The 23,612-nt window shown below is 38.2% G+C and overlaps 3 protein-coding genes and 1 pseudogene across 4 annotated transcripts; 3 read left to right on the plus strand and 1 right to left on the minus strand.

The window, feature by feature from the left end:
* The first annotated feature begins 1,024 nt into the window (after positions 1-1,024).
* Positions 1,025-4,102, plus strand: LOC126585685 (probable arabinosyltransferase ARAD1). The gene is made up of 3 exons (XM_050250163.1): positions 1,025-2,051; positions 2,305-2,670; positions 3,509-4,102. The coding sequence occupies exons 1-3, from the start codon at positions 1,116-1,118 to the stop codon at positions 3,695-3,697; spliced, it is 1,491 nt and encodes a 496-aa protein (XP_050106120.1). The 5' UTR covers positions 1,025-1,115; the 3' UTR covers positions 3,698-4,102.
* A 725-nt stretch (positions 4,103-4,827) lies between these two features.
* Positions 4,828-14,610, minus strand: LOC126585684 (protein NAP1-like). 2 transcript variants are annotated; one of them, XM_050250161.1, is made up of 23 exons: positions 14,168-14,610; positions 13,993-14,067; positions 13,489-13,569; positions 12,732-12,812; positions 12,519-12,598; positions 11,897-11,981; positions 11,532-11,657; positions 11,279-11,386; positions 11,013-11,057; positions 10,790-10,932; positions 10,407-10,539; positions 10,150-10,260; positions 9,958-10,036; positions 9,601-9,794; positions 8,867-9,012; positions 8,251-8,332; positions 8,033-8,143; positions 7,633-7,758; positions 7,396-7,535; positions 7,192-7,288; positions 6,118-7,109; positions 5,652-5,864; positions 4,828-5,488 (listed from the first exon to the last, which is right to left on the minus strand). In XM_050250161.1, the coding sequence occupies exons 1-23, from the start codon at positions 14,579-14,581 to the stop codon at positions 5,005-5,007; spliced, it is 4,146 nt and encodes a 1,381-aa protein (XP_050106118.1). In that variant the 5' UTR covers positions 14,582-14,610; the 3' UTR covers positions 4,828-5,004. The 2 variants fall into 2 exon arrangements, with proteins under 2 accessions (XP_050106118.1, XP_050106119.1); XM_050250162.1 differs by lacking the exon at positions 14,168-14,610 and having other exon boundaries at positions 12,732-12,822; positions 13,993-14,024.
* Positions 14,611-19,819: 5,209 nt separating this feature from the next.
* LOC126585100 (uncharacterized) lies at positions 19,820-20,635 on the plus strand (annotated as a pseudogene).
* A 906-nt stretch (positions 20,636-21,541) lies between these two features.
* Positions 21,542-23,153, plus strand: LOC126586032 (F-box protein At2g26160-like). The gene has a single exon (XM_050250737.1). The coding sequence runs from the start codon at positions 21,595-21,597 to the stop codon at positions 22,810-22,812; it is 1,218 nt and encodes a 405-aa protein (XP_050106694.1). The 5' UTR covers positions 21,542-21,594; the 3' UTR covers positions 22,813-23,153.
* Positions 23,154-23,612: the final 459 nt, after the last annotated feature.

The following is a 23,612-nucleotide window of genomic DNA, read 5'->3' on the forward strand; positions in this document are numbered from 1 at the left end:
GGAACAGATGAGGAGCAGGATGCAGATGAGGGCGACCAGGATGCAGCTGACGGCGAGCAGGACGCAGAGATGAGGATGAGGAGGACGACGTGAGGGAGGAGGTCTTACGAATCCGGACGTTTTTGGGGTGGTTCGCTAAGAACTGCTAGCGAAGGGTTTAATCCGTGCGAGTCGGATCTAATCCCATTAAACGTAATCCTTGCCCCTACCAAACATCAGACTACAATACCAATTAGTGTAGTCTAGTCCAGTCCCCCCTAAGAAGGTCAAACAAACACGCCCTTATTTCATTCAATACTAAAACTTTGAAAAGACAAAAAATAATTTAAAATAATAAATAAATAATGGTGGGTGGGGTGTGATATCTTTGGGGGAAAGAGGTTTGGAAAGGGTTAGAATCGACGGAAAGGTTGGTGGAAGGAATGAGCGTGTACTGGACAAAGGCGATAAACTTCAATGGAGAAAAAAGAGAATTGAGTGTGAGATCTGCGGTTTTGACAAAAAAATGAGGAAGAAGAGTGGTTTGGGGGTTCGGGGTCTCTGTAGGGTGGCGATAGGTGTGAATGATATGATAAATGTCTAGGTCTTAGGTCTTGCATTTTCTTTCATTTTTTCTATTTTTATTTATTTAATTATAATATTATTTAAAGATATATTAGAGTTATTTAAAAAAAATATTATGGTTATTTTGGGAATAATGGTGGGTGGGGAAATAACATTTTACTTTTTTAATTTTTTATGGTGGGTGAGATTATCATGTGGATGGGAAAATATGACATTGGGGTGGGTCTAGTAGCACTCTAATTTAATTGTTACATCATTGCAATGCAAAAATTCATAAATTCTCCCAATATTTTAAATGCAAGTCTAAAAATTTCCATTATTATTACGAAACTTTTCAACAAACCATATTATTTACCATAAAACTTAAAAACCCTCACTTACAAACAAAAAAAAAATAGTACCAAACGGTAATACTAAATCAACGTACATTCTCAATTCTCAGTATTAAGTGGACACATACATTCTCAATTCTCAAAGGCTACTTAAAGAGAAAACGTACCTGCCTCCCTGTAAGCACTTGGCGCACGTTAGCATGTGCACCGACGGGTATTATGAATAGTGAGCTCCGATCCAGCAAAGCCAAGAGGACTGCCAAACCCTCCTCTCCTTCTTCCACCAACTCCCCCCATGCCCGCCGCCGCCGCCAAATCCTAACCCAATTCCTCTCAATGGCGCGAAAATCCTCGCTCCTCAAGCAATCCCTCGCCACCATCGTCGGCGTCCTCGTCCTCTACGCCTTCCTCAGCACCTTCCTCACTCCCGCCGCCACTTCCAAGCTCGAGAACGCCTTCCCCTCCTTCTCCTCCGCCGCTTCCAATTCGATCTCCAACGAGTTTGTGTCCCGGGAAAATCAGCTTAATTTTCCCGGAAAGCCCGTCAGAGTGTATCTCTACGATCTCCCGAAGCGGTTCACTTACGGAGTCATCAAGCATCACTCGTTGGCCCGCGGCGGCCGGCCTGACGACGACGTTTTGAAGCTCAAGTACCCCGGTCACCAGCACATGGGCGAGTGGTACCTGTTCCAGGACCTGCTCAAACCCGATTCGGAACGGGTCGGGTCTCCAGTCGAGAATATATTGGATCCGGAAGAAGCAGACTTGTTCTACGTGCCGTTCTTCTCGTCATTGAGCCTGATTGTTAACCAGGCCCGACCGGCCTCCGGGTCGGAGAAGCCGTTGTACAGCGACGAGGAGAATCAGGTGGCGTTGATTGAGTGGCTGGAGGCGCAGGAGTACTGGAAGAGGAACAATGGCCGAGACCATGTGATCATGGCTTCGGACCCCAATGCTCTGTACAAAGTGATTGACAGAGTGAAAAACTGTGTGTTGCTTGTTTGCGATTTCGGGCGGTTGAAGGAGGACCAAGGATCGCTTGTGAAGGACGTGATCGTGCCTTACTCTCACCGCATCAACACTTACACCGGGGATATCAGCGTCGAAAATCGCAACACCTTGTTGTTCTTCATGGGCAACCGCTTCCGAAAAGAGGTACATCTTCAGTTGCTTACTAAATTGCATATCTTGATCGTTGTTGTTGATTATTCTGATGAATTATCTTGTGGGTTTGTTTGAAATGCTGCATTTTTATTAAGCATTGTGTGATTGCTTCTCATCTAAGTCTATGAATTATGGATTTGAATATGAATCAAGAAACTTTATGGGGCAAATGTTTGATATTAGGATCAGTTATCTGTCCGCCTGAGCTAATGAGACTTTTGGGGCTTTTTTCGTGTTTGTATAGGGCGGAAAGATACGTGATTTACTTTTCCAATTACTTGAAAATGAAGAGGATGTTATAGTAAAGCATGGAACACAATCCAGAGTGAGTCGACGGGCTGCTACACAGGGGATGCATATGTCGAAGTTCTGTTTGAATCCTGCTGGTGATACTCCATCAGCCTGCCGACTTTTTGATTCTATAGTTAGCATGTGCGTGCCTGTGATAATCAGCGATAGCATTGAGCTGCCCTTCGAAGATGTGATAGACTACAGAAGGATAGCAATATTTGTAGAATCCAATGCAGCTTTAAAGCCAGGATTCTTAGTCTCAATGCTGAGAGGAATCCCCACTGAGAGAATTCTGGAATACCAGACAGAGCTGAATGAGGTTAGTCCAAATCTTTGTATTTTGGGATTTCAGTTGCCTTTTCTTTCTGATGTTTTTCGAGTTTCATTCTGCTCGTGCTATTGTTTTCGAATTTTCTTCTGCTTCAGTTCTTGCTGGCTTCTTTTACTCATTTTCAGTTTGGAAGGTTTTACATTTGATTTGGTTGGAGACCAAGCATGGGGAAAAGGGTAATGGCGAAATGAAGATTAAGAAATGGAAAACATATATAAACCATGAACATGCCTAAGGAAACTAATGCAAACTGATACAGGACTTGTATCATATGAGTGTCTGAGATGTAAACCCTGTAATTAGGTCCTCAGTTTCTGAACTGGGATAGTTGCACCGATTTCTCTTTCCTTGAATCACATGGGAAAGCAGAAGGGGCAAAAAATAATAGAGTTTTCACGGCTAGGAAGGTCTCCTACAGGGTAAAATCATGACATCTTATATCTCTGTCTCACTGGCCACACTCTGACATTCTCTGTTAGTTGTGCATTCAGCAAGGTCTTTTCTTTTTATATTTTGTTCATCTTTGACACTGGACAGATGTGGGTATAAGAGCAAGGTTGAACACAAAACTGATATGCGTCTCCGTAGAACTGTGGGATGATATTTGACAAGTGTCTAGATAGATTAGTATAATGGTGGACTTTGTGGCAAAGTTGTGTTGATGTGATGCATAAGAGTTCCACAAGTTTTTTGTGCATCGTATATGTGACTGCAATTTGGTGTATGAAAATGGTACAAACTTAGAGTCATCTACTAAGTAATTCCAGTGCACAGTTAATGACAGTGGAAATTGCTATTCCTTACTAATCTAAATTGCGTGATTTAGGTGAAGCATTATTTTCAATATGGAGAACCAAATGGAACAGTAAATGAAATCTGGCGCCAGATCGCACAGAAGCTCCCTTTTATCAAATTGACAATCAACCGCAACAGGCGACTTGTCAAGAGGGATTCGAATGTGCGAGACTGCTCTTGTCTCTGCTCAAACCAGACCGGGATTATAACTAGCCTATGATACCACTCTCATCAATGAGAGACTGTTAATCAGGTAACACTCTCTACTTCAAAGGAGGCCGCTCCACCTCTGTAAGTCATTTGGAGCTTCATGTTTTGATCGGAAAGCCTTGGATCGACAATTAGCCATGAGGGATTCGCTTATGCATCTTTGGAAGAGTGATGAGCGGTCGGTGTTTCGGCGTAAGCTGCTGCTTTTATGCTGGTTATAACGAAGCTGAATGACACGCAGTTCGTTCTTTCACAGATTGGGCTTTTCGATACAGGGCCTTATACAATTTGCTGTAGTTGTAGATACTGTTGTTTTACTTGGTCATGAATCAGCAGCTGGAAAATTAAAATTAAATTACATGTAACTTGTAATTCATTTGTACATTAGTAGATAATAAAAATCATATTTGTTTCATCTATTGTCTTGCCCTGTATCCGTAAACATGTTGCGATCTCAGCCATTTTTGTCACTAAGGGCTCGTTTGGAACTACTTTTAAGACGGTTGAAAGCGCTTTGTGTGAAAATGTTTTTGAAACCAGTCTTTAGTTGAAATGCAAGATTTAAGTGAATCGTGAAAAAACACCTTGCTTTTGGAAGTTGGAACCTACAAACATATTCTCTAAAAGTGCTTGGAGTCATTTTAAAAGCATTTTCAAACACACCTTAAATCGTCTCGAACGCAATAGAGAACCATGTTACCAATTCAGTCACATATCAAGACAAACAATACACAGATCTCTTCTGGTGATTCCGTCGAAGTGTTCTAACATCCAGGTTAAGAAACTCAGCATGCCACATTTCTCATATGGTATTAAGATTAAAATTTGTGGTGTGCCATCAGCTTCAGATCCTCAACCGGGCGGCCATTTCAAGCTGATGAAGTTCCAACTTCATCATTTACTGTCTATCTTGTAATGAAGGCCGCCCGGACTTTTGGATCTAAACTCATTGTCATTCTCACGTCGCCGCTCCTCTTTGTTACAGAGTGTAGTGTGTAGGGTTTTGGAGGAGAGTTCAGTTCCACAGAGTTGAAAGAGAGATGTTTCGAATACTTTAGGTTTTTCTCGCCTCACATTCTTGTTTATTTGTGCGAAAATCATTTCCCTTGAATAAAGAAGCACCCAGCGCCGAGTCTCGACTCACATAGGATTAAATTTTATTTCTGTCTTAATATTTCAGCAACACTCTAGATATACAATTTGTCAAAATTCGTATGAACTAGCCCATCTATCTCTAATAACTGAGGCATTGACAGAATTACAGAGTAAGATAAATTACCACCCCTTTTACCCTTTAACTCGGTTTCGCTTCGTTTTTTACTTGTAGGATATTGGACCGGATCTTGAGACAGCGAACCTCGGTAGCGGACTGGGGCCGGTACTCCCCGAAGTTGAGCCTTCCACAAACTTAACTTTACTACGGCTTGAGCTGTAATCTAAAGGCCCGGAACGACGAACATTCCTTAGCCTGCTTTCTGTGCTCCGTAAGCTTCCGCTGTCAGTTTCATGCTCCTGGCTATGGGATGATGATCCTTTGAAATAACTTGAATCATACTGAGGAGTGGAGTCGCCGCGAGGATGTCGTACTCCAGGAGATGAATGTGAGAGTGATGCAGCAGGTGAATGGCGGGGTGAACCACTTAGTAATGCAAGTGGCGTCAATGGAGAGTTTTCGTAATACTGGCTGTATATCGAACGAAGAATGGCGTATGGAACATGGGGTTCCAGAGAGCTTCGTGGAAGATAAGGCGAGATCTCACAAAGTTGGTCTAGGAAAATTAGCTGTGCTACGAGATGAGATCTGTGAAGAACAGTTGAAATTATTAGCAGCTTGCACGGGTTAAGTAGGAGAATCGTAGATAATGTACATGAGCATGCAAGCAAGCGAAATCTTGCCTTGGTTTTACGTACAATCAAATGAATTACATGTCCCCGACCAAGTGAGAAGGGATGAATGAACTTACCGGTTAGTTTCATTCCATGAATCCAGTATAATGCCTGCGGAGAATTTGACGAAGAGCTGCATTGTGGATTTTATGCTTGCTTCAGCTGACGAACGGCTTTGCATTTCAGTGTCCCCATTATCAGCAGCATGTCCATTTGAGAGAGACTGTCTTTGTTGATGCTCACACTCCAGTCTAACAAACTCACTTCCCGCAATTACAGCACTAATGCACCTGCCAACAAAATTTGTCCATGATAGGCATTAATGCATTTGGCAAAAAGACCCATTAATTTTTAGTGATCACGGAGGAATCAAGAAACTACATAAACAAAAAATTTCCTGTTGGACTAAGCACTAGTGAATAGGTAAGGGTTTGGATAATTTGGCTTGACGAACTTTAAGTAATCACGAATCCCATCTTGTATTCAGAAATATCTAGCGTAAAATATAATTCTACTTAATGGTGAAAGTAAATGCAAGTGCACCTTGCCAAGCAGTGGATATTGTTGTTGAATCCCCCTGTGTCCACGTTGAAGGCAGTTGTATTCCAAATATTTGACATCATGAAAGTGGCAAATAAATAAGGCAAGAAGCTCCATGAACCATCGTTTGCACCTCCAACCTCTTCTAAGATAAATCTCACCCACTGAGAATCATGATCGTAGACTACACCAAAATTGTTTGCCACCCCTCTCAATCTCCTGATTTCTATCCTTTCAGGTATTTCTTCAGGTATATGCTTAGCTATCCCGGTCAACAACGAATGTATCAAGGGTGCACCTTCTAAGAGCACAGCTCCAGAAGCTTCAGCTAGAAGTCTGTCAAAAGCCAAGGCCAGCCCAGCTTGGACGCAAAACCCAATCACAGTGTCTATATCGAGTATCTGCTTTATTGATGCATCTCTTTCTATTCGGTCACCAGAATGCAGGCTTCCAGCAACTGCCTCTAGCAAGTCACGATTCGATCTCAATGATGTGTCAATACAATTTAAAAGTGCAGCAGTGTGTTCTTTCAGCATTCTGTCTAACCTGTCAACTCCATAGCCACCAAAAATCCGAACAAAGGCCTTCAATTCTTTAAGATCGGTGACTGAATCAGCAAAATATCCACCAACAGGCCTTGTGCTCTTGAAACATTTGTGAATTGGAGCAAAAAGGATTCCAGCTCCAGATATATCCTTGATTATATTTTCAATGTACCAGTTACAAACAGCCTCAGTGGCTGATCCTGTGTGTTGCTCTGCTGGCTTCTCAAACAAATGCAAAGAAGAAACTGGTCCTGAGAAGGCCTCTGAGAGCAGAACTTCTCGAATACCCTGAGTTAGGTCCATGCTAATATGCTGCTCTGCCAGATGGATGATGCTTATGTGTCTGCGAATAAGTGACTCCAGAACAGAAGGCCGTTGGAGATCATTATCAGTTTTCAGTGCTGAAAGCAATCTCCTCCTAAGGTTCCCAAGGATGCATTCTCTCATGTACTGTGAAATATAATAATTGGTACACTTCAGTGGAATGCAAGAATCACGTAATCTTATGGTTGAAGAAAAAAGAGTATATTACCTCCCTTAACACAAAAACATGGTTTAGTACACATATAGGCTCCATATCATTCAAAACTGAGCATAAATTGGTCAGTCTCTGCACTGCAGCTTCTAACCTGCCATTACCAAGAAAAAGCAAAGGCACTGTTAGCTGTGTCAAAATATTGGACTTCAAAAAAGAGAGCACACAATATGCATGAAACTATGATGATTAACAACTTACATTTTGATAGAAGTATTATTTTCGGGATGACTCTCCTGACCAGGAAAAGGGAAACCAGATGGGCCCTTTGGAGATTTAGCTGAAAGATTTGATACTCTGGATGCATAATTCATATAATACGCTGCTTGCTCCGGGAGAAGCTGAAAATTTTCTCTAAATTAGTTCTGTAAAACCTAATTGAATAAACTGTTTCTTATTTCCTAGTATTTCAAAATTAGATCAGATAAAAGTGATTACCTGGATCTCAAGGGCACCGAATCCTCCTTCGGAATCAAGTATGTTGATTAATCCCTCGAGTCCTCCCATTATTGATTCGATCAGAGATTCAACATAAAGGACTGCATCCCTGCCAATTTTAGTTACCTGCTTGCAGTAAGGAGTTAAGCACGGTCATTTCCTTTCTGGTCTCATGCATCCATGTGCATGCTGAAGCAAGTTAAGCTATACCATCCGAACATCAGAACATGCTTGATTTTGTCTCAATGCAGGACTTAGTAATGAATTTTTGGCGAGCATGTTAAAAGAATTTTTTGTGTTTTAAATTAGTTAAAACAATGATTGCAATTTGCTTGTTGGGACTGTAGATATGTATAGAAAGTTTTAAGGGGGCGTGGAGGAATTTGAGTTTATGGATCACCTCTTCTGGAACAATTGGGGAAGCACATTCTGGAAAACTACTTGCAACGCCAAGCCATGCACAGCAATGCTGTGGGCGACCTTCTGGGCCAAACATAGTATTCCTGAAGACCTTTTTCAAGAGAAAGAATACAAAAACAATTTTAATTTGTTCAAGTTATTGTTACACTAAATGGGAACTTATCAAACCAATTACAGCTAAAGAGAGAAAGAGCTTACTGCTGTAAGGTGCTGATGGTAGAAATACAGTTTCTTAAGACTCGCATGCTCTGATAATTGAGTTTCCAGTTCGTCAACACATCTAAATTGAAACATATACATGTGTTATTATTGTCACTTTGACACCATCAAATGTCATGTGCAGCCTTGTGTTAATCTAATCATGATATGTTGAAGTTGAAAGCATTTTATTTACTTCAGGAACTGCTAAATAGATGTTCCAATATCAGCTGTGAAACTATTTTGATCATGCTATGGTCAACAATATTGAAGGGGATCCTTTAAATGTTATTCACTTTTCCGGCAAAACATTGTGCTATCCTAGCTCCTATAGGTAACATAAAAAATGTTCAAATTATTTTCTTCTTTTTTTTTTTCCCTTTAAATATCCAAGATGACTCATGCGTCCCAAGATTAACAGCACTCGAGAATAAAATGAAACTAGTTAGAATAGCTTCTAGGAATCACCAATAAGATTTTAATTACCATTTTCTCCAACTGTTCCATGCATTTTTGTTAACTTGTAACAATATTTATCTGCATCAATGTAATTGACTAATTGCAATGATGGACTACAAAATCATCACAACGAGTAAAACAAAGTCAGAAGGAGCACCTGGACCAATTGTATGCAGCATTTCCTTCCGATAATAAGCCTTCTTTCCCAGTAGAAACTGTAGCTTTCTCCAAATGTCGTATGTTTATAGATGACCGGGAAGATGTGACTATCATCAATATTGATAACCAATCCCTTCGAAATTCCTGTTTAGTAATAACAAAATTAATGCTTAAAAAATGTATAAAAAGAAAACCTAAATAATTTGAGAACTAATATACTAGAGTGAAGAGTACAATACTGAGAACAGTTATTCATATAGAGCAATACCATTAGGAACTAATCTAACAAATCTAAGTAAAAACAACTCAAACTGAATAGACCTGATTGCATAAACTAATTATTTAAAAGAAATTCTGATTAATTAAAAGAAAATTTGATCCACCTTAAAACTCTGATAACCCTTTGTGGTAAATTGTTGGGCATGCGGGATTGGCACTTCTGACTAATTAACATACTTAAATATATCCATGACACTATCTCTCAAATATTTCCCATTAATCACAATTTATAGTCCTTATAATTTATACCAAACAAGTAGTCTACACCTATTCAGCACTTTGATATAAATTAAAGTGATGAAATAGCAAATGGGAAACTTTATATCCAACAGAGGTGCCAAATAAACACAAGCAAGTGATATCTCAGAATCTACAAGAAATATCAATTCGGCATCCGAAAACGTGGGAAGATTTATTCTAAAGAAAACTGAGCACAGTCTGCAGATTTCTTACACTTAGATCACATGTAATGGCAGATACATTTTCACCCTGTGGTTTTGGTATGTTTTCAAGGTGCTGAACAATCTGCTGAAAAAGACCTTTCAAGCTTGAATCTAAGTCAAGAGCCACCATCCCAGGGGTATTCAACAAAGACCGGATTCTAACAGCACAAGAAGAAAGGTATGATAATGCATAACCTCGAATCGCTGCACAAGAAGAAATATCTTAATGCGGTAATATAAGTTTATATAGAATTTATCATATTTCCTCTATTGAGAAAAATATACACATGAAGATTTCTTAATATAGAAATTATCATATTTCCTCTGTTCAGAAAAATGGCATGGCAGACATTAAGTTCAAACTAACCTGCAATGTACTTGCGTACTAAACAGCACAGATGGTCCATTCCATCTAATAAGAACCCGATAGTTGGATCACTTGGGTCCTGCAAATGAAATCGTAATAGTTAAAATCAAGCACTTCATTATCAGGTTAAATACTAGGATAAAAGATTGATCATGATGGATCTCAATAGATACGGGAAAATATAAAGCTTACAATGTCAACAGGTACCATGCGAGTGGTTTTAGATTTTGATGATGCAATCCCAACATGTTGGAAATACCAGATGACCTCACATTGAGCAAAAGCCAATGCAGAGAATACCATCTGTAGAATACATCAAATCATCATAATATTATCAATAAGTTCTAGAGTGTATCATTGTGCAAAATTTTCAGCTTAAATTTAAAAAAATGCAGTTGAGCATACCGTTTCCAAAAGCACATTAATAGAAGCCTGCAATGAAAACGTACCTGTATGTTTGGAGCCAACAAACTAGGCTGATCAGTGAAGAAAAGTGCCATTCTTCCAATCTCTTGCTTTAGCAAGATTCTCCTCTCACGATGAATGGCATCACATGAGAGTAATGCTTGCTCATGCACTTCACTGCATGAAGAAACCATTTTTAATGTGTTCAATGCACTAACACAAACATTGCCAATCATAAAGAAAGTTCATTTGATGGGAACTAAGGGTACTGATGCATATTTGAAACATGAATACGGATGTCCCAACATGGGATCCATGCAAATGAGAATTGTATAGTTCCAAGTTCCAAGTTGAGAAAATGATAAGGTACGAACCTTATCATTTCTCAACTTGGTTTTCATATTTAGACTTCGTGTTATGTACGTACCTTATCATTTTCTCGACTTGCTTGGCTACACTATACTCCAGATCTGCTTCTTTTTGCTTCGTACGACCAGACTTTGCCATCTTCTTTGATTCTAAAATTCGTGGCAGGACATATAGCTGATAATCCTCATGCAAAAGTATATACTGCATGTTTACGTTACAACAATTAACTACTGAAAACGATGACAGTATTTCAGTGACAGAAAACTGACAGCAAAAATCACCTCATCCCTGAACAATGTAAGAACCAGATTTTCTTTCAATACGACCTGAAAGCCACAAAAGTGTAACAAAAATAAGGGAAAAAAAAGCCAAACACATTATGCATGGTAATATAACAAAAAGCACCTACACGTCTAAAGAAAATTCCTAAAACAAATGCCAAAACATGCATATCTTCTCTTCCCTTAAGATTCCCTTAAGATACGCTCAATTTATCGAATATAAAATTGGCAAGAGAATTTGAAATCAAACACAGTGTAAGGTTTACCAAAGCAATATCAATGCTAGTGACGCGAAGAAGCTCATCAGGACAAACAAGATACCCAAATAATACCCATTCACGATAAGAGGTGACATTTGCTAGATCCTGAGCTCTCTGCAAATGGAAAATAACATTAACCATATAATGCAGTTTGCAATACCACTACTCTAGCAAAACATTCAGATTGTCAATATAAAAAAGGAGAAACAGTTTAGGAGATTTTTGGTAATATTAAAATTATAAAGTTATAATGTCTTACCATTGGATGAGCAGAATTTGTAAGTATGTCTGGATATCGAGGATGATATGGACTTAAAAAACCTTCATTTCTGAGCTTTCTTGTATCTGTTGACAAAAAAATAATAGGTCCCACAGCCTCTAGCACCTGGCAAAAGAAAAATGAAACTCAATGGCAATATAATTGTTTGTGCTTGACTTATTATCAACATCATCTTCTATAAAAACGTGTACAGTTACACTAACCAAACACACTGTAACTATAGACATTTGTTATCAATTACGACATTTGGGGAGTGGGGATTTGAACTCGGGTACGCCACTTTATTCCGTGGCCACAAAATAATAATTATCAAAACCACAGTGATAAATTGAACACAAACTAACCTCTCCAATACGTGGGCTCACAAAATTTAGGTCTTCTTTTAATCCTTTCAACGGTGGATCATAACTGTCTATAAACTGAACCAACCTATTATCAACAGAAAGAAAAACATAAGACCAGAAGTTTTAAGCACGAACAATAAGAATAGAGATTTCCCATTAAGATAAATATCATATTGGGGGTGGGGCTGCACTCAAGCTTAGCCAACAATGAGCTCAGTAGAGCCCAAGCTTGCCACGAGCCTTCTTGTTGAGCCTCAGATCAACTGACTGATGACTGGGTGGCAAGTCACTAAGTTCGTTTGCAAGCCTTTTTTTTTTTTTTTTTTTTTTTTTGTGTGGGGGGAGGTGGGGACTTTTGTTCACTGGTTATGCAATGATACATGGTACACCAGATCTACCTATAGATATTCATGCATGAATATAACAAGGTCATACTCTTAAGTTCCATATACTCAGTTATGCAGAAGCCTACAACCACTACCCATGTGCTTCATGGAGTCATTTCTAGAATTCCTTTTAAACATTTTCTGATCCTCTAATAGAAGAACATAGTAAGTAGAATAATCATAAAATAATTTGAATGATAATGATATGCAGCAAAAATAAGTAACTTAGTTCCTACCGATGATAAAAATCACAATCTCGGTCTCTTGACATGGAATGCAAAAGGTTATACATTTGTAGCATCATTTTCCTTGGTATCTGTTATAAGCATAGTGTTAGCAGAACAGTCAGTACATGTATGTATTAAGACAAAGCAAGTAAGACTCAAAAAATGGACAGTGACAAGAAACATATTGAAAAAAGAGAGGAAGAAGAATGGTAATTAACTTACCTTCTCCGAGAAAAGGTTAACGCGTACAAAGGAACAAAAGAGATCCATAAATGCATGTAGTATAAGTGAGTTCTGATGGGGCTGCAAAGTACTGCACGAAGTTATTAGAGATGCCATGTAAAACCTTTACGTTTAATCAACAATATCATCTACAAACTTGAACTCCAAGGAAATAATGTAAGCATTATTTTTATTTTCCCAAACTCCCTTGTAAAATGTGAGATGTGACCTTAATTTACTTGTTCACTTCTTAATAAACTCAAATGCATATAGTGGGAAGCACTTTATCAATTCATCTTTGCTGCATGTCATCAAATCAGTTACATGGAAACATTGTGTTTGTTAGCCAAAAAGGTATAAGATAGACATTGAGGTTCTTCTTCTGTCCGAAAAGCAGAAATAAAAATTTCTGACTATAAATCTATATTCACATATGGCTAGTTTGAACAAGCACTATACATCTGTTTCTACTAGAATTGTTACACTTACTAATTAGACTACCCTGTTGTGAACAGTTCACTTGTTTACATAACCAGTTTCAAGGTTTGTTCAACTTATTCAATCTACACTTTCAACATGAATCAGTGAGGGTATGAGACGGAGATATCAGAAAAACTTAATTTCACATCAATCCTATCCTTCTAGATATCAATTTGTTTTCCACGGTGTACAGAGTTGAAAGACAAAACAGTGTCAATATCATTGTTCCACCCACAATCTATAATTCAGAGGTAAAATAAGTGATAAAGAGACACACCAACAAGGTAATAACTGTACTGCTCAGATCCAATATAAGTCGTAGAGCTTGCTCTCGGAATGCCATCAAATCAAGAAGCAGCTGATGCATGCAAAAGAAAAGATATTATTTGACTGCATCTAACATATGGTCATCATAAGTCTACAATAGGAAGTGAGCTAGCGATTTGCAGATCATCTCTCAAATGAAAACCACCACCACCCAACAAAAATAATTAATTGTAACCATTGGTGCAAAAGCTCCTGGACAAATCATTCATGAAATTGTTGTTGATAAACTCGCCACAAATTAAGAATTAGGTTTTAGCCTTTTAGGTTTCAGTAATAGTTGATACCTAACTCCTCTATAAAAAGATAGATGAAACAAGCATAATTAGACACTGATGATAACTACCATCTACCACCAAAAACATAAGAACTGAAAAGGAAACTAATAGTTCTGCAAAAGCGTTTTATAGAATATGCAGATAATGGAATAATAGAAGTAAGTATACTAGCTTCATACCTGGATCCATGGCTCTAAGCTTTGTAAATGAAGTTCTGCATTATCTTGCAAGGCATCCCAAGAAACCTTATCAATCTGCATCAATACTTTTCCATATTAGCAATACTGGCTAGCTCAGTAACGCTGACTAACAAAGGAATACCTAACATTTAAATGAAAACCAATCCATTCTTACGCGTTCGAGCTGTAACTTGCTATAATGTTCAGGGAACTTCTTTGAGACTAACAAGCAAGTTCTTGGATGGTTGGGGAACACACCAGCTTTCCAAAATGCTTCTGAAAATACATGGCCAACTGGATCCGGGTAATCCAAAATTTGGTTCAGCCTATACATTTTAGCCATAAGGCCTTCTGCCACTTCAGTTAGTTGAACTACCCACTGCATGTTCAAGCCTTTGTGGGAGCCGCCAGAACTATGGACCTGTCCATCAGGACCAGAATTCCTGGAGCTCCTCAAATTCATTGGAGAAGTTGTCTCTGGACCCAAGTACTCAGTCCATCTTGATGGACCTTCCCATTCTCGTGATCGCACAGAAGTTGGTGACAGTGATGAATCTTGGCTAGAGAAATGTTGTCTCGATTTTGCCATTGGTAAGAGTAATCAAGACAAAACTGCATTTCAAGTTTTGGTTTGAAGTCAAAAATATTACAGAGTAAGAAAGGATTCAAATTTGATAACAATGTTAAATTAGTAAGAAAAAACTACAAAGCACTAGTCATAGAACACATTTAAGATAACTGATTTAATATAAATTTGAAATTAGTATATGCTAGAAACCATTTAAAGTCCATTTCTTTTCTTCTTTTTTCTTCTAAATTGAAATCTATGAGGCTAGAAATTATTTCAGGTTCGTTTTTTTTCTTCTCTTTCTTCTAAATTGAAATCTATAGGGCTAGAAATAAGCTAACCAAATAATTTAACTATAAAATGTTAACTAAATCCTTAGATTTGGAATTACTCCTTCCAAATGAACCCCGAAACTCCTACATATCTGTTTCTTAGAAGTTCTCCTGTTCTACATTGATTTCATGCAGTTGACACAAATAAATAAACAAACAAATGTCAAAGAAAGTAACAAAATTTGAAAAACAAACTTAGCATTCATTTTCTCGTCCTTTCTGAGAAACCAAATGAGGGGCAGAATCTTGCTTTATTTTCAAACAATACAGCTTTCCAGCTCCTTGGTACTCAAGAATTAAGTTTTTGTTCACCACAAAGGTTTACTGTTTGTTATTGCACAATGGTTCCACTCTTTCATATTGCAACGAATAAAAGCCGATTTGACGGATTAACAGACTTCAACAAAATAAGACAACATCACTAGTACTAGACTATTTCCTTTTCGATACACCAGCAGGGAAACCCTCCAATTACTGAGTTCAAACAAGCAAATTAGTAAAACAAGAACAATTTCCGGAATATAGAGCATTTCAGTTTGGAACTGAACCGAATTGGTAACATTTGAACAAAAAGCAACAACATTTAGCCTTCCTAACCAAACAGGCACTACATCAAGTAATGAAAATAAAAATCCCATTTGGCTGCTCAGAAAATGAACAAGGAGATTGCAAACTGAAACCGAAAATTACAAGTATTGTCACTACAATTGTAATTTCTCAGACTGTGTTTCCCTCTTTTCTTCCCCGCATTTTCTCGGCAGCCAAACAGACCAAATACAGGGAGACAGAGAGAGAGAGAGAGAGAGAGAGAGTAGTACCGTACAAGTCAAAGCTGCGAACTTGAAGGGCAGAGCAGGCAGAGGCAGGTGAAGATCATGGAGCTCAGATCTGATCCTCTCTCTTTCTCTCTCTCTCTCTCTCTGCTGTGAATTTCGATTTGAGAAGCTCTCCTCCACTACGAGAAGAATGAATGCATTCTCGAGAGAGAGAGAGAGAGAAGAGTGGTTGGTTTAGTGGGAGAGTTGGGAATTTGGTTTAATAAATATATATTAAAAAAAATTTCAAAAAAATGGTAAATTATTTTTTAAATAATTAGTAGTTATTTAAGGCAGACAAGGATTATGTGCTCTCCTTGTTTCCGTGTCCTTCCATGCTCTACTATTTGTGTGGTCACGGTTAAGTCACGTCAATATTTTATATTACTATTCATTTTTGTCTTATTATCTCTATAAAAAAAACAATATAAAATGTTGATGTGACTTAACCGTGACCACACAAAACATGAGGACACAGGAACAAGGAGGGCAGACAATCCTTATCCATTTAAGACAGGCGGGGGAACAGGTGGTCGGTTTCTTTTATTCCTCCAATTACAAATTGTACATTGTGAGGTCATAAATTATTATAAATTTTTTTATTTAAAATTGAATATAAACAATAGCTGATAAAAACTGACCACACGATGTATGATGAACGGATTTAATTGGAGGATCCTCCCTCAAAAAGTAGGGTGGAAAAAAAAATTAGGAATTTACTGTTTTTAACTTCTTTTTTAGATTTTGTTTTCTACTTTGTTCTTGGCAATAACATCCCAATTTACTGTTTCTCAACGTGAGGGTGGCAATGACGTCATGTTAAAATCGTGACATTTTTGTACGAGATTTGCAGTTCAAGTAGTTAAAAGTATTTCTCGCTTGCATTACTTTGGCAAATTCTCAATTTTCCAATGTGGCTTTTATAAATGAAAATTTTGTGTCAAATTTGTATTTGGATTAAGTTTTGGTTAAATATAGCTTGATTTTGATTAAATTTTGGTTAAATAACTTGTTACAAAAATAAAATAACTTCTTTAAAATTATTACATCATAGGTAAGAATATGACAACATGTGAAAAATGCCTCAATATAAAAAAAATAGAAAATAAATGAATTTATACCCTTTGGTAAGATAATAAATATTAAAATCATTTTGCTTTGAAGTACATTTTAGTAGCAATCACTTGAGTTTGAGTAGATAGCATGAACACATGATTGAACCTAAGACCATATATATTATTATATCTAAACATCTTAATCAGCGGCAAGCATGATATTCCCACATATTAAATTTGTTACAATATTTATATGAACAGTTTGACTTACAAGATATTCGTTAGGTCTTCCACAATAATTTGAGTGAGCGTGATACCTATATATACGAATCAAGCGACTTAAGTTTTATACACGTAACAATTCTACTACACCAGTGTGAGTTTAAGATGTTGATATCACACTCATGAGTTCATTCCTAGGGATACTACAAGACTGCTTTGACCAAGATCATCAACTCTGATGAGGTTTAATTTGTCGTTGAGCCGATTGGAAAACTCTACTTCCAAGAAGGATCAAGAGGGCTCCAATGAAGAAGAACTGCTGAAGAATCTCAACATTCTCCACAAGTTGAACCTGTATGCTGAGACTGCGAGGAGAGTGTTGCAATAGTTATGGAGCAAAGTAAGATGGCCCCACTCAAATTTTCCGACTTAAAGTGTGATTTCTATATGACCTCAATATATCGATATCACACTCACTTTTTCCAATCTAGTGTGGAAGGCCATAGTGTACTTGTTCATCTTTCAAGCTGTGTTGCTATGTCGTGTGCGTATATTTGAAGTCTGCACTCCTTGTTTTATGAGGTGGAAGACATACTTGGTTTGGACATTAAGCAACCATCATTATATTATAATTATAATTTTTTTCAAAAGAGTGGGATTTGTGAGAGATCATTGTAGGATTCAAAACTGCAAAAATTCGACTATAATAATACAAAGAATTTTTTTTTCCAATGAGGATGATTATCTTTATGGCCGTCAGTATTCTGATGATAATTAAGTTGCCTAATTAGGATTAGTTCGCAGGTAAGCTAACCATAGGCTTGTGCAATGCTTACAGGAATGGTTCTAAATCGACTTATTGGCATGATAATATGGGTCGGGTTGGGCCCATTATATGAACCTTGGACCAATTTTGACAATGAATCGTAGCAAAAAAGTATTTCTTCATAAAATTGCATCAATTGATTTTCAAGTGATTTTATAGAGAAACACATTTCCGTCAAGTGTGATTTTGGCTCTCCTTAAAATAATTCTAAATGGGCACTAGTCGATTTTGAATCATTCAAGTGGTTTTAACAAGACATTATAGACTACCTGTCAATTTTTGCTTAACAAAAATGAAAATCTTTCTTTATAATAAATTATTTTATTTTTATTTTTAAAGAAATCTCAACGATTCGTTGTGATACTTTATGAAACTAAAAAACCGAAGTTACACCTAATCACTCAGGTATCTCTTTCTTTTATGATAATTTCTAAATTAGGTTTCCTAAATCATAATTTTCCTTTTATGTTCTTCAGAAGGTTTAATTGATAATAATTCAGGTTTATTTATGGGATTAGTTTCCATAAGTTTGCAGATTTTGTGAATATGGATTATATGAGAAAGGTAACTCCAGCTTGTCCTTCCAATATGGTTGCTTATCTGAAACTTGTTTGGTCCTACGCCATGGAGTACTTCTTACTGCCCATGATACGAATTCTCGTTTCGGTCCTTGACGGATTCTTCAAACTTTGCTTATCACTGGATGTAACAAAGTCTACACTGCGTTAGATCTGTACTTGAAAGACAAGATCAGCCCTTCAGCTCGGCTTCTCAAAAATTGCGCAAGCTCGGAAAAAGACTAATATCACCTGTTAGAGAACAATTCAGAAATAAATAAAAATAACAGAAATAACAGAACTTGAAATTCTAATATTTTATTAATCACAAATACTTGCTATACATAATGAAATACATAAATAAATACAGGAATTAAAATAGTACTAACTTGATTAACTACAGGTTGAGGCTAGCGCAAAAGCTATGTCATTCGAACAGTATTTTCGTCTCATTATTGTGCTTGTGGTTCTACAACGTCTGCTCGACCAGAATACAACTACCTAATTCTACAACTCGCACTGGATTATAGAATTCTAGCGAATTTGCTTTGTGTGTTTACTCTCTGGAAAGACTAATGAAGGTGATTAACTTAATATAAGGACCTCAAGTTCCCTTGAGTTCCCCGATATGGGACCAAAGGAGCTCAAAAACTCCAACATCATCATCCAGTATTTGAACAACCAAGAGTTCGATGACATGTCCGAAGGGATCCGGCTGAATTCCAAGAATTTCAAGTACAATTCAACTTCTTCTTCAAATTATAATGTTCCAGATCGAAAAAGCAATATTTTGGGCTTGTGTTTGACTTGCGACACAAGGAAAAGGTCATGAATTCTTACTTGCTTATGGAGAGATTTAGGGCTATGAAAGATGAAGGCAAATTTGTGAGGTTGGATGCTTATAAGGTCATTCAACCCAGCCGTGTGGCTCGTGATCAAGTTTTAACCACACTACCTGCAATAAATTAAATTTACTGTTTGCGTGTTAATCTACGGGAAAAGAGCTTTTTTTTTTAATTTTTTATTCTTTTGGTTGCCTAGATGTCACGTTTCATCATAAAAGGGAATACCCCAATTGCCCTTAGAAGTTACGTATACCCGTTCTTGATCTAGGGTTTCAGACCTCTATCCGTTTCCTGCAAGGAAAGACTATAATAATTCAAACATGAAAAGGTTACAATCTTCTGGCCTTACAAGGATTTCAATTGACCCATATAAATACTTCCTACTCAGGATCAACGAAGAACAACAATCACAGGCCAAACCAAATAATAAAGCACCAAACGCGAAACCCTAACCCCAAAGACAAAAACCCTTTACTTTGCATCAAACCCCCCCCCCCCCCCTCTTAATCCGTAAAACCCCTAACCCTAGTTTATCTGTAAAATCATCGGATTCAAAACCGCTGGTCTGGTTGATTCGTTTGCAATTAAGAGGTAGACTGAAGGATATATGTCTGCGGCGGTGTGTGGAAGAAAGAGGTCCTTCTTCGAAGATCAATAGCCACCCCACAGAGAGGCATCCTCCGTTGCCAGCCCTTACAAAGAGGCTTCGCTGTTCGTCTTCTACTACTACGCCCAGTCGCTTCTTTGATCCATATATTCTCATCAGCTTCGCACTCTTTTCTCTCACATGGACCCTCACGTTCTTGAGAGAGCATTGGAAGAATGTGGTGACGATATTGATGCGGCCATCAAGAGGCTGCATGAGCTTTGCCTAGGATCCGGGGAGGAGACTTCCGCATCTGTTGATCTTGAACAACCAGCTGATACTATAGCTAACGGTGTATTGGCTAATGATGAAGATGCAGCCACTATGGATAATCCATCAGTTGCAAGCAACTTGCCTGCAGATGGTGCGGAATGGGTTGAATTTTTTATAAGGGAAATGATGAGTGCCTTTAGTGTGGATGATGCTAGGTCTCGTGCTGCTAAATTTCTACAGGATTTAGAAAAATCAATCAGTGCACGCGCTGGTGCTGAGGTAGCTAAAAGTTTCGAAAAGGAAAATATGATGATGAAACAACATATTGAAGGACAGGTGTGGGAGAATACTATCCTGAAACGGGCTGTGGCTATCCAGCACGAACGTTTGAAAGAATATGCAGAGAGGAACCGGGAACTCCAGCATGTGAAGCAGCTTGTGTCCCAGTATCAGGAGCAGTGTAGAACACTAGAAGTGAACAACTATGCCTTGACAATGCATCTAAAGCAGGCTGAGCAAAGCAACAACTCCATCCCTGGACATTTGAATCCTCATATCTTCTAATAAAAGCTCTATTTTGTTGAATTCATTTGTGAATCTATGTAAAACCTCACATGTTGAAAAATCGAATAAAAGTAGAAAGGGAAATTTTGCACTCGTTGACTTCTTTTCCCATGTTACATAATTCTCCCTTGTGTACAAAAGAAATTGACTACCCATTCGTGATAAGTGCCTGCTGCTACCCCATTGGTCAAGACTAGAGATAGATTTTAGCTAAAAACTTAAGACAGGATCAGTTTTATGATGCTATTTTCTAATTCTCTGCATTGTATACAAACAATTTATGATGTTATAACTAAGGTTTGTTACTTTTCGAGCTTTCTAAAATTTTAGCCAAGGAGGCCGGAAGAGAGCATTGGTGTCGTTTGGTGTCTAGAATTGATTGGAATTGATAGCCCTCTAAGTTCAAGGTATACTGAAGATATAGAGGAGGAGGATTTTTCATTTTGAGGAGATTAGGAACGGATAGACATGAAAGAAACTTCTCGCTTCTAATCCTACCATTTTAGGGAGGATTATCCTACCTCAAGTTGCCGCATTTTTTTTTTTTCACTTGTTTCTTCAAAATATCTCAAAATAGTAGTTTATCCATTACAATCAAATCTTCTATACCTCAATTATTGAGATAGGTAATTAGTGATGTTTATTATGTTATACAGGCCAGCTAGCTTGTTACTTTTGGAACCTTCTTAAATTATAAATTAAATTATGTTTTTGGAACCTTATTAAATAATAAATTAAATTATGTCCATCTTGAACCATATAATATATTCAAGGAAAAAGATTTTAAATTAAACATGGCCGCACTGAACAGATATACAAGGAAAATGAATCATATTTTTTCATCGGTTTTGCCGTAACGGAGAGGAGGACAACTCACCAATGGCAAGCCTCCTTTGATTCCTAGATGGTACCTTATCAATGAGATGGAGTTCCAAACCAGGCTTAAATAATGCAGCACCATGGAAGAAGCGTCGACCTCAGTCGCAGGCTGGGCATGGCTTCCGGACGACATTCTGGGTTTGATACTAGAAAAGTTGATACCCATCTCTGACTATATCCGGTTTAGTGCAGTTTGCAAGCATTGGAAATCAGTTGCGTTACATCACAAGCAGCATCGCCTCGTCAAATCACGTCACAACCAGCTTCCAATGCTGATGGTTCCGACTAAGGACAGCAGCAACAAAATGCGTTCCCTGTATAGCGTCACACGAGGTAAGACTTACGGCTTTGAGTTGCATGTGCCCTATAGTAAGAGGTGCTGCGGTTCTTCCCACGGTTGGTTGGCCTGTGTCGATGACAATTTGGTAGTAACCCTCTTAAACCCTTTTACCGGGCGTACCATTAGCCTTCCTCCCGTCCCCGTATCCGCGTCTAGAGCAAGGGCTGCTTTTAGATGTGATTACTACATTAACAAGGTTGTATTATCTGCTAACCCTTCTTTGTTTCCAAATGATTATGAAGCTGTGGTCATCTATGATGGTTACGGAAAACGAATAGCACATATTAAGTCAGGGGATGAAGCTTGGACTTGCATAGATCAAGTGATCGGATTCGATGATGTGATTTATTACAAGGGTCAGTTTCTTGCTGTTAGTTTGGATGGCAGTGTTTTTTCGATTAATGTTAGTAGTGACCAAACTGCTAAACCCCATGTAAGCGTTGTTGTACCGATGTCTCCTGGTACTGATAACAAAACATGCCTAGCCGAATCGTCCCGGGGAGATCTATTGCTGATTAGGAAGTTCCGAAGATTGAATTATTGTAAGCGCTTTATGAAGTCTTTGAGCTTCAAGTTTTTCAAGTTTGAAAAGCTGGAGTTTGAACAAGTAAATGGTTATGATCGTTTTACGGAGACTCTGAGCTTCAAGGTTTTTAAGCTGTTCTCTTCTTATGAGGATAGACCCCAATGGGTTGAGGTTGAGAGTATCGGAAACGATGCTTTGTTTTTGGGTACAAATCAATCGATGTGCGTCTCTGCCTCGGACTTTCAAGGGTGTCGGCCGAATTCCATATACTTCACCGATGATTGTGTTGATATTGCTTGTCATAAACCTAAAGGGCCTCATGACATGGGTGTCTTCGACATAGAAAACAAAAGCATGGGAAGGCATTACTGCTTGGATCGTTCACAGAAGCACATGCCGCCAGCAATTTGGATTTTGCCCACCATGGTGTGAAAATACAGTTCCATTTTGTTCTTTATTGCCGCTTCCATTTGATGTAATAATTTGAAGCTTTCATTTGTTTGCAATCGTAAATGTAAGCCTCAAATGTCGGAATAAGGACGTCGAGCTTCCAATGTGCATACCTTTGAAGATAGTAATAATAATATGAAGTATGAACACTTAAACTACAGAAAAATTTGATGACAAAAAAGTATGTGGTAATTAAAACACAGTACTGCAGAGAAAAGTAGGAGAATGCACAATAGCAAGTTTAAGGGGAAAACCTTAACCGATATCAAACATAACGAGCATTCCCATGTGTCCGGAGCAATGTTTTAAAAGGCGAAGGAGAAGCCAAGGTGTTTCATAGATAGCCCTGCCTAGGCGAAAGTCTTGAGGTTTAAGGCAATACCCTTATGAAGAGCAGCCCAACTTATTTATAAGCCCATAAAGGTTACTCATCCCATCAATTTGGGATTTATTTTCAACGGATAAAAGTAGCATATGGGATTTCACTGTCCTTTTCATTAGTACTTTGCCCCTATTGAACCATACAAGGAAAAAAAGTCATAACCTTTCATTGGTTTTGCTGAACTGAGAGAGTTTTCCACTTTGTAACCAACGAGAGCTACAATTCAACAATGTCGATCATGCCTAAGGAATCCATAGGCTACGAAGAATAGCCTCCTCCCCTCATCCCTCATAGGTAGTCAATGATCGAAATCCATGCGTAAAAAGGTCATGTCTACCACTGGAAGACGCATCGAGGCCCTCGACTTCAGGCAGGGCATGGCTCGAGAGCCACGTTCTGG

This window comes from Malus sylvestris, chromosome 10, assembly GCF_916048215.2.
Source record: "Malus sylvestris chromosome 10, drMalSylv7.2, whole genome shotgun sequence".
Lineage (NCBI taxonomy): Eukaryota > Viridiplantae > Streptophyta > Magnoliopsida > Rosales > Rosaceae > Malus > Malus sylvestris.

Coding starts and splice junctions, on each gene's coding strand:
- LOC126585684 (XM_050250161.1), bottom strand. CDS start 14,581: ATGGCAAAATCGAGACAACATTTCTCTAGCCAAGATTCATCACTGTCA. Junction 14,068..14,167: donor GCAAGTTACAGCTCGAACGC/GTAAGAATGGAT, acceptor GTATTGATGCAG/ATTGATAAGGTTTCTTGGGA. Junction 9,013..9,600: donor CCATTACATGTGATCTAAGT/GTAAGAAATCTG, acceptor ATTACTAAACAG/GAATTTCGAAGGGATTGGTT.
- LOC126586032 (XM_050250737.1), top strand. CDS start 21,595: ATGGAAGAAGCGTCGACCTCAGTCGCAGGCTGGGCATGGCTTCCGGAC.
- LOC126585685 (XM_050250163.1), top strand. CDS start 1,116: ATGAATAGTGAGCTCCGATCCAGCAAAGCCAAGAGGACTGCCAAACCC. Junction 2,052..2,304: donor GCAACCGCTTCCGAAAAGAG/GTACATCTTCAG, acceptor GTGTTTGTATAG/GGCGGAAAGATACGTGATTT. Junction 2,671..3,508: donor ACCAGACAGAGCTGAATGAG/GTTAGTCCAAAT, acceptor TGCGTGATTTAG/GTGAAGCATTATTTTCAATA.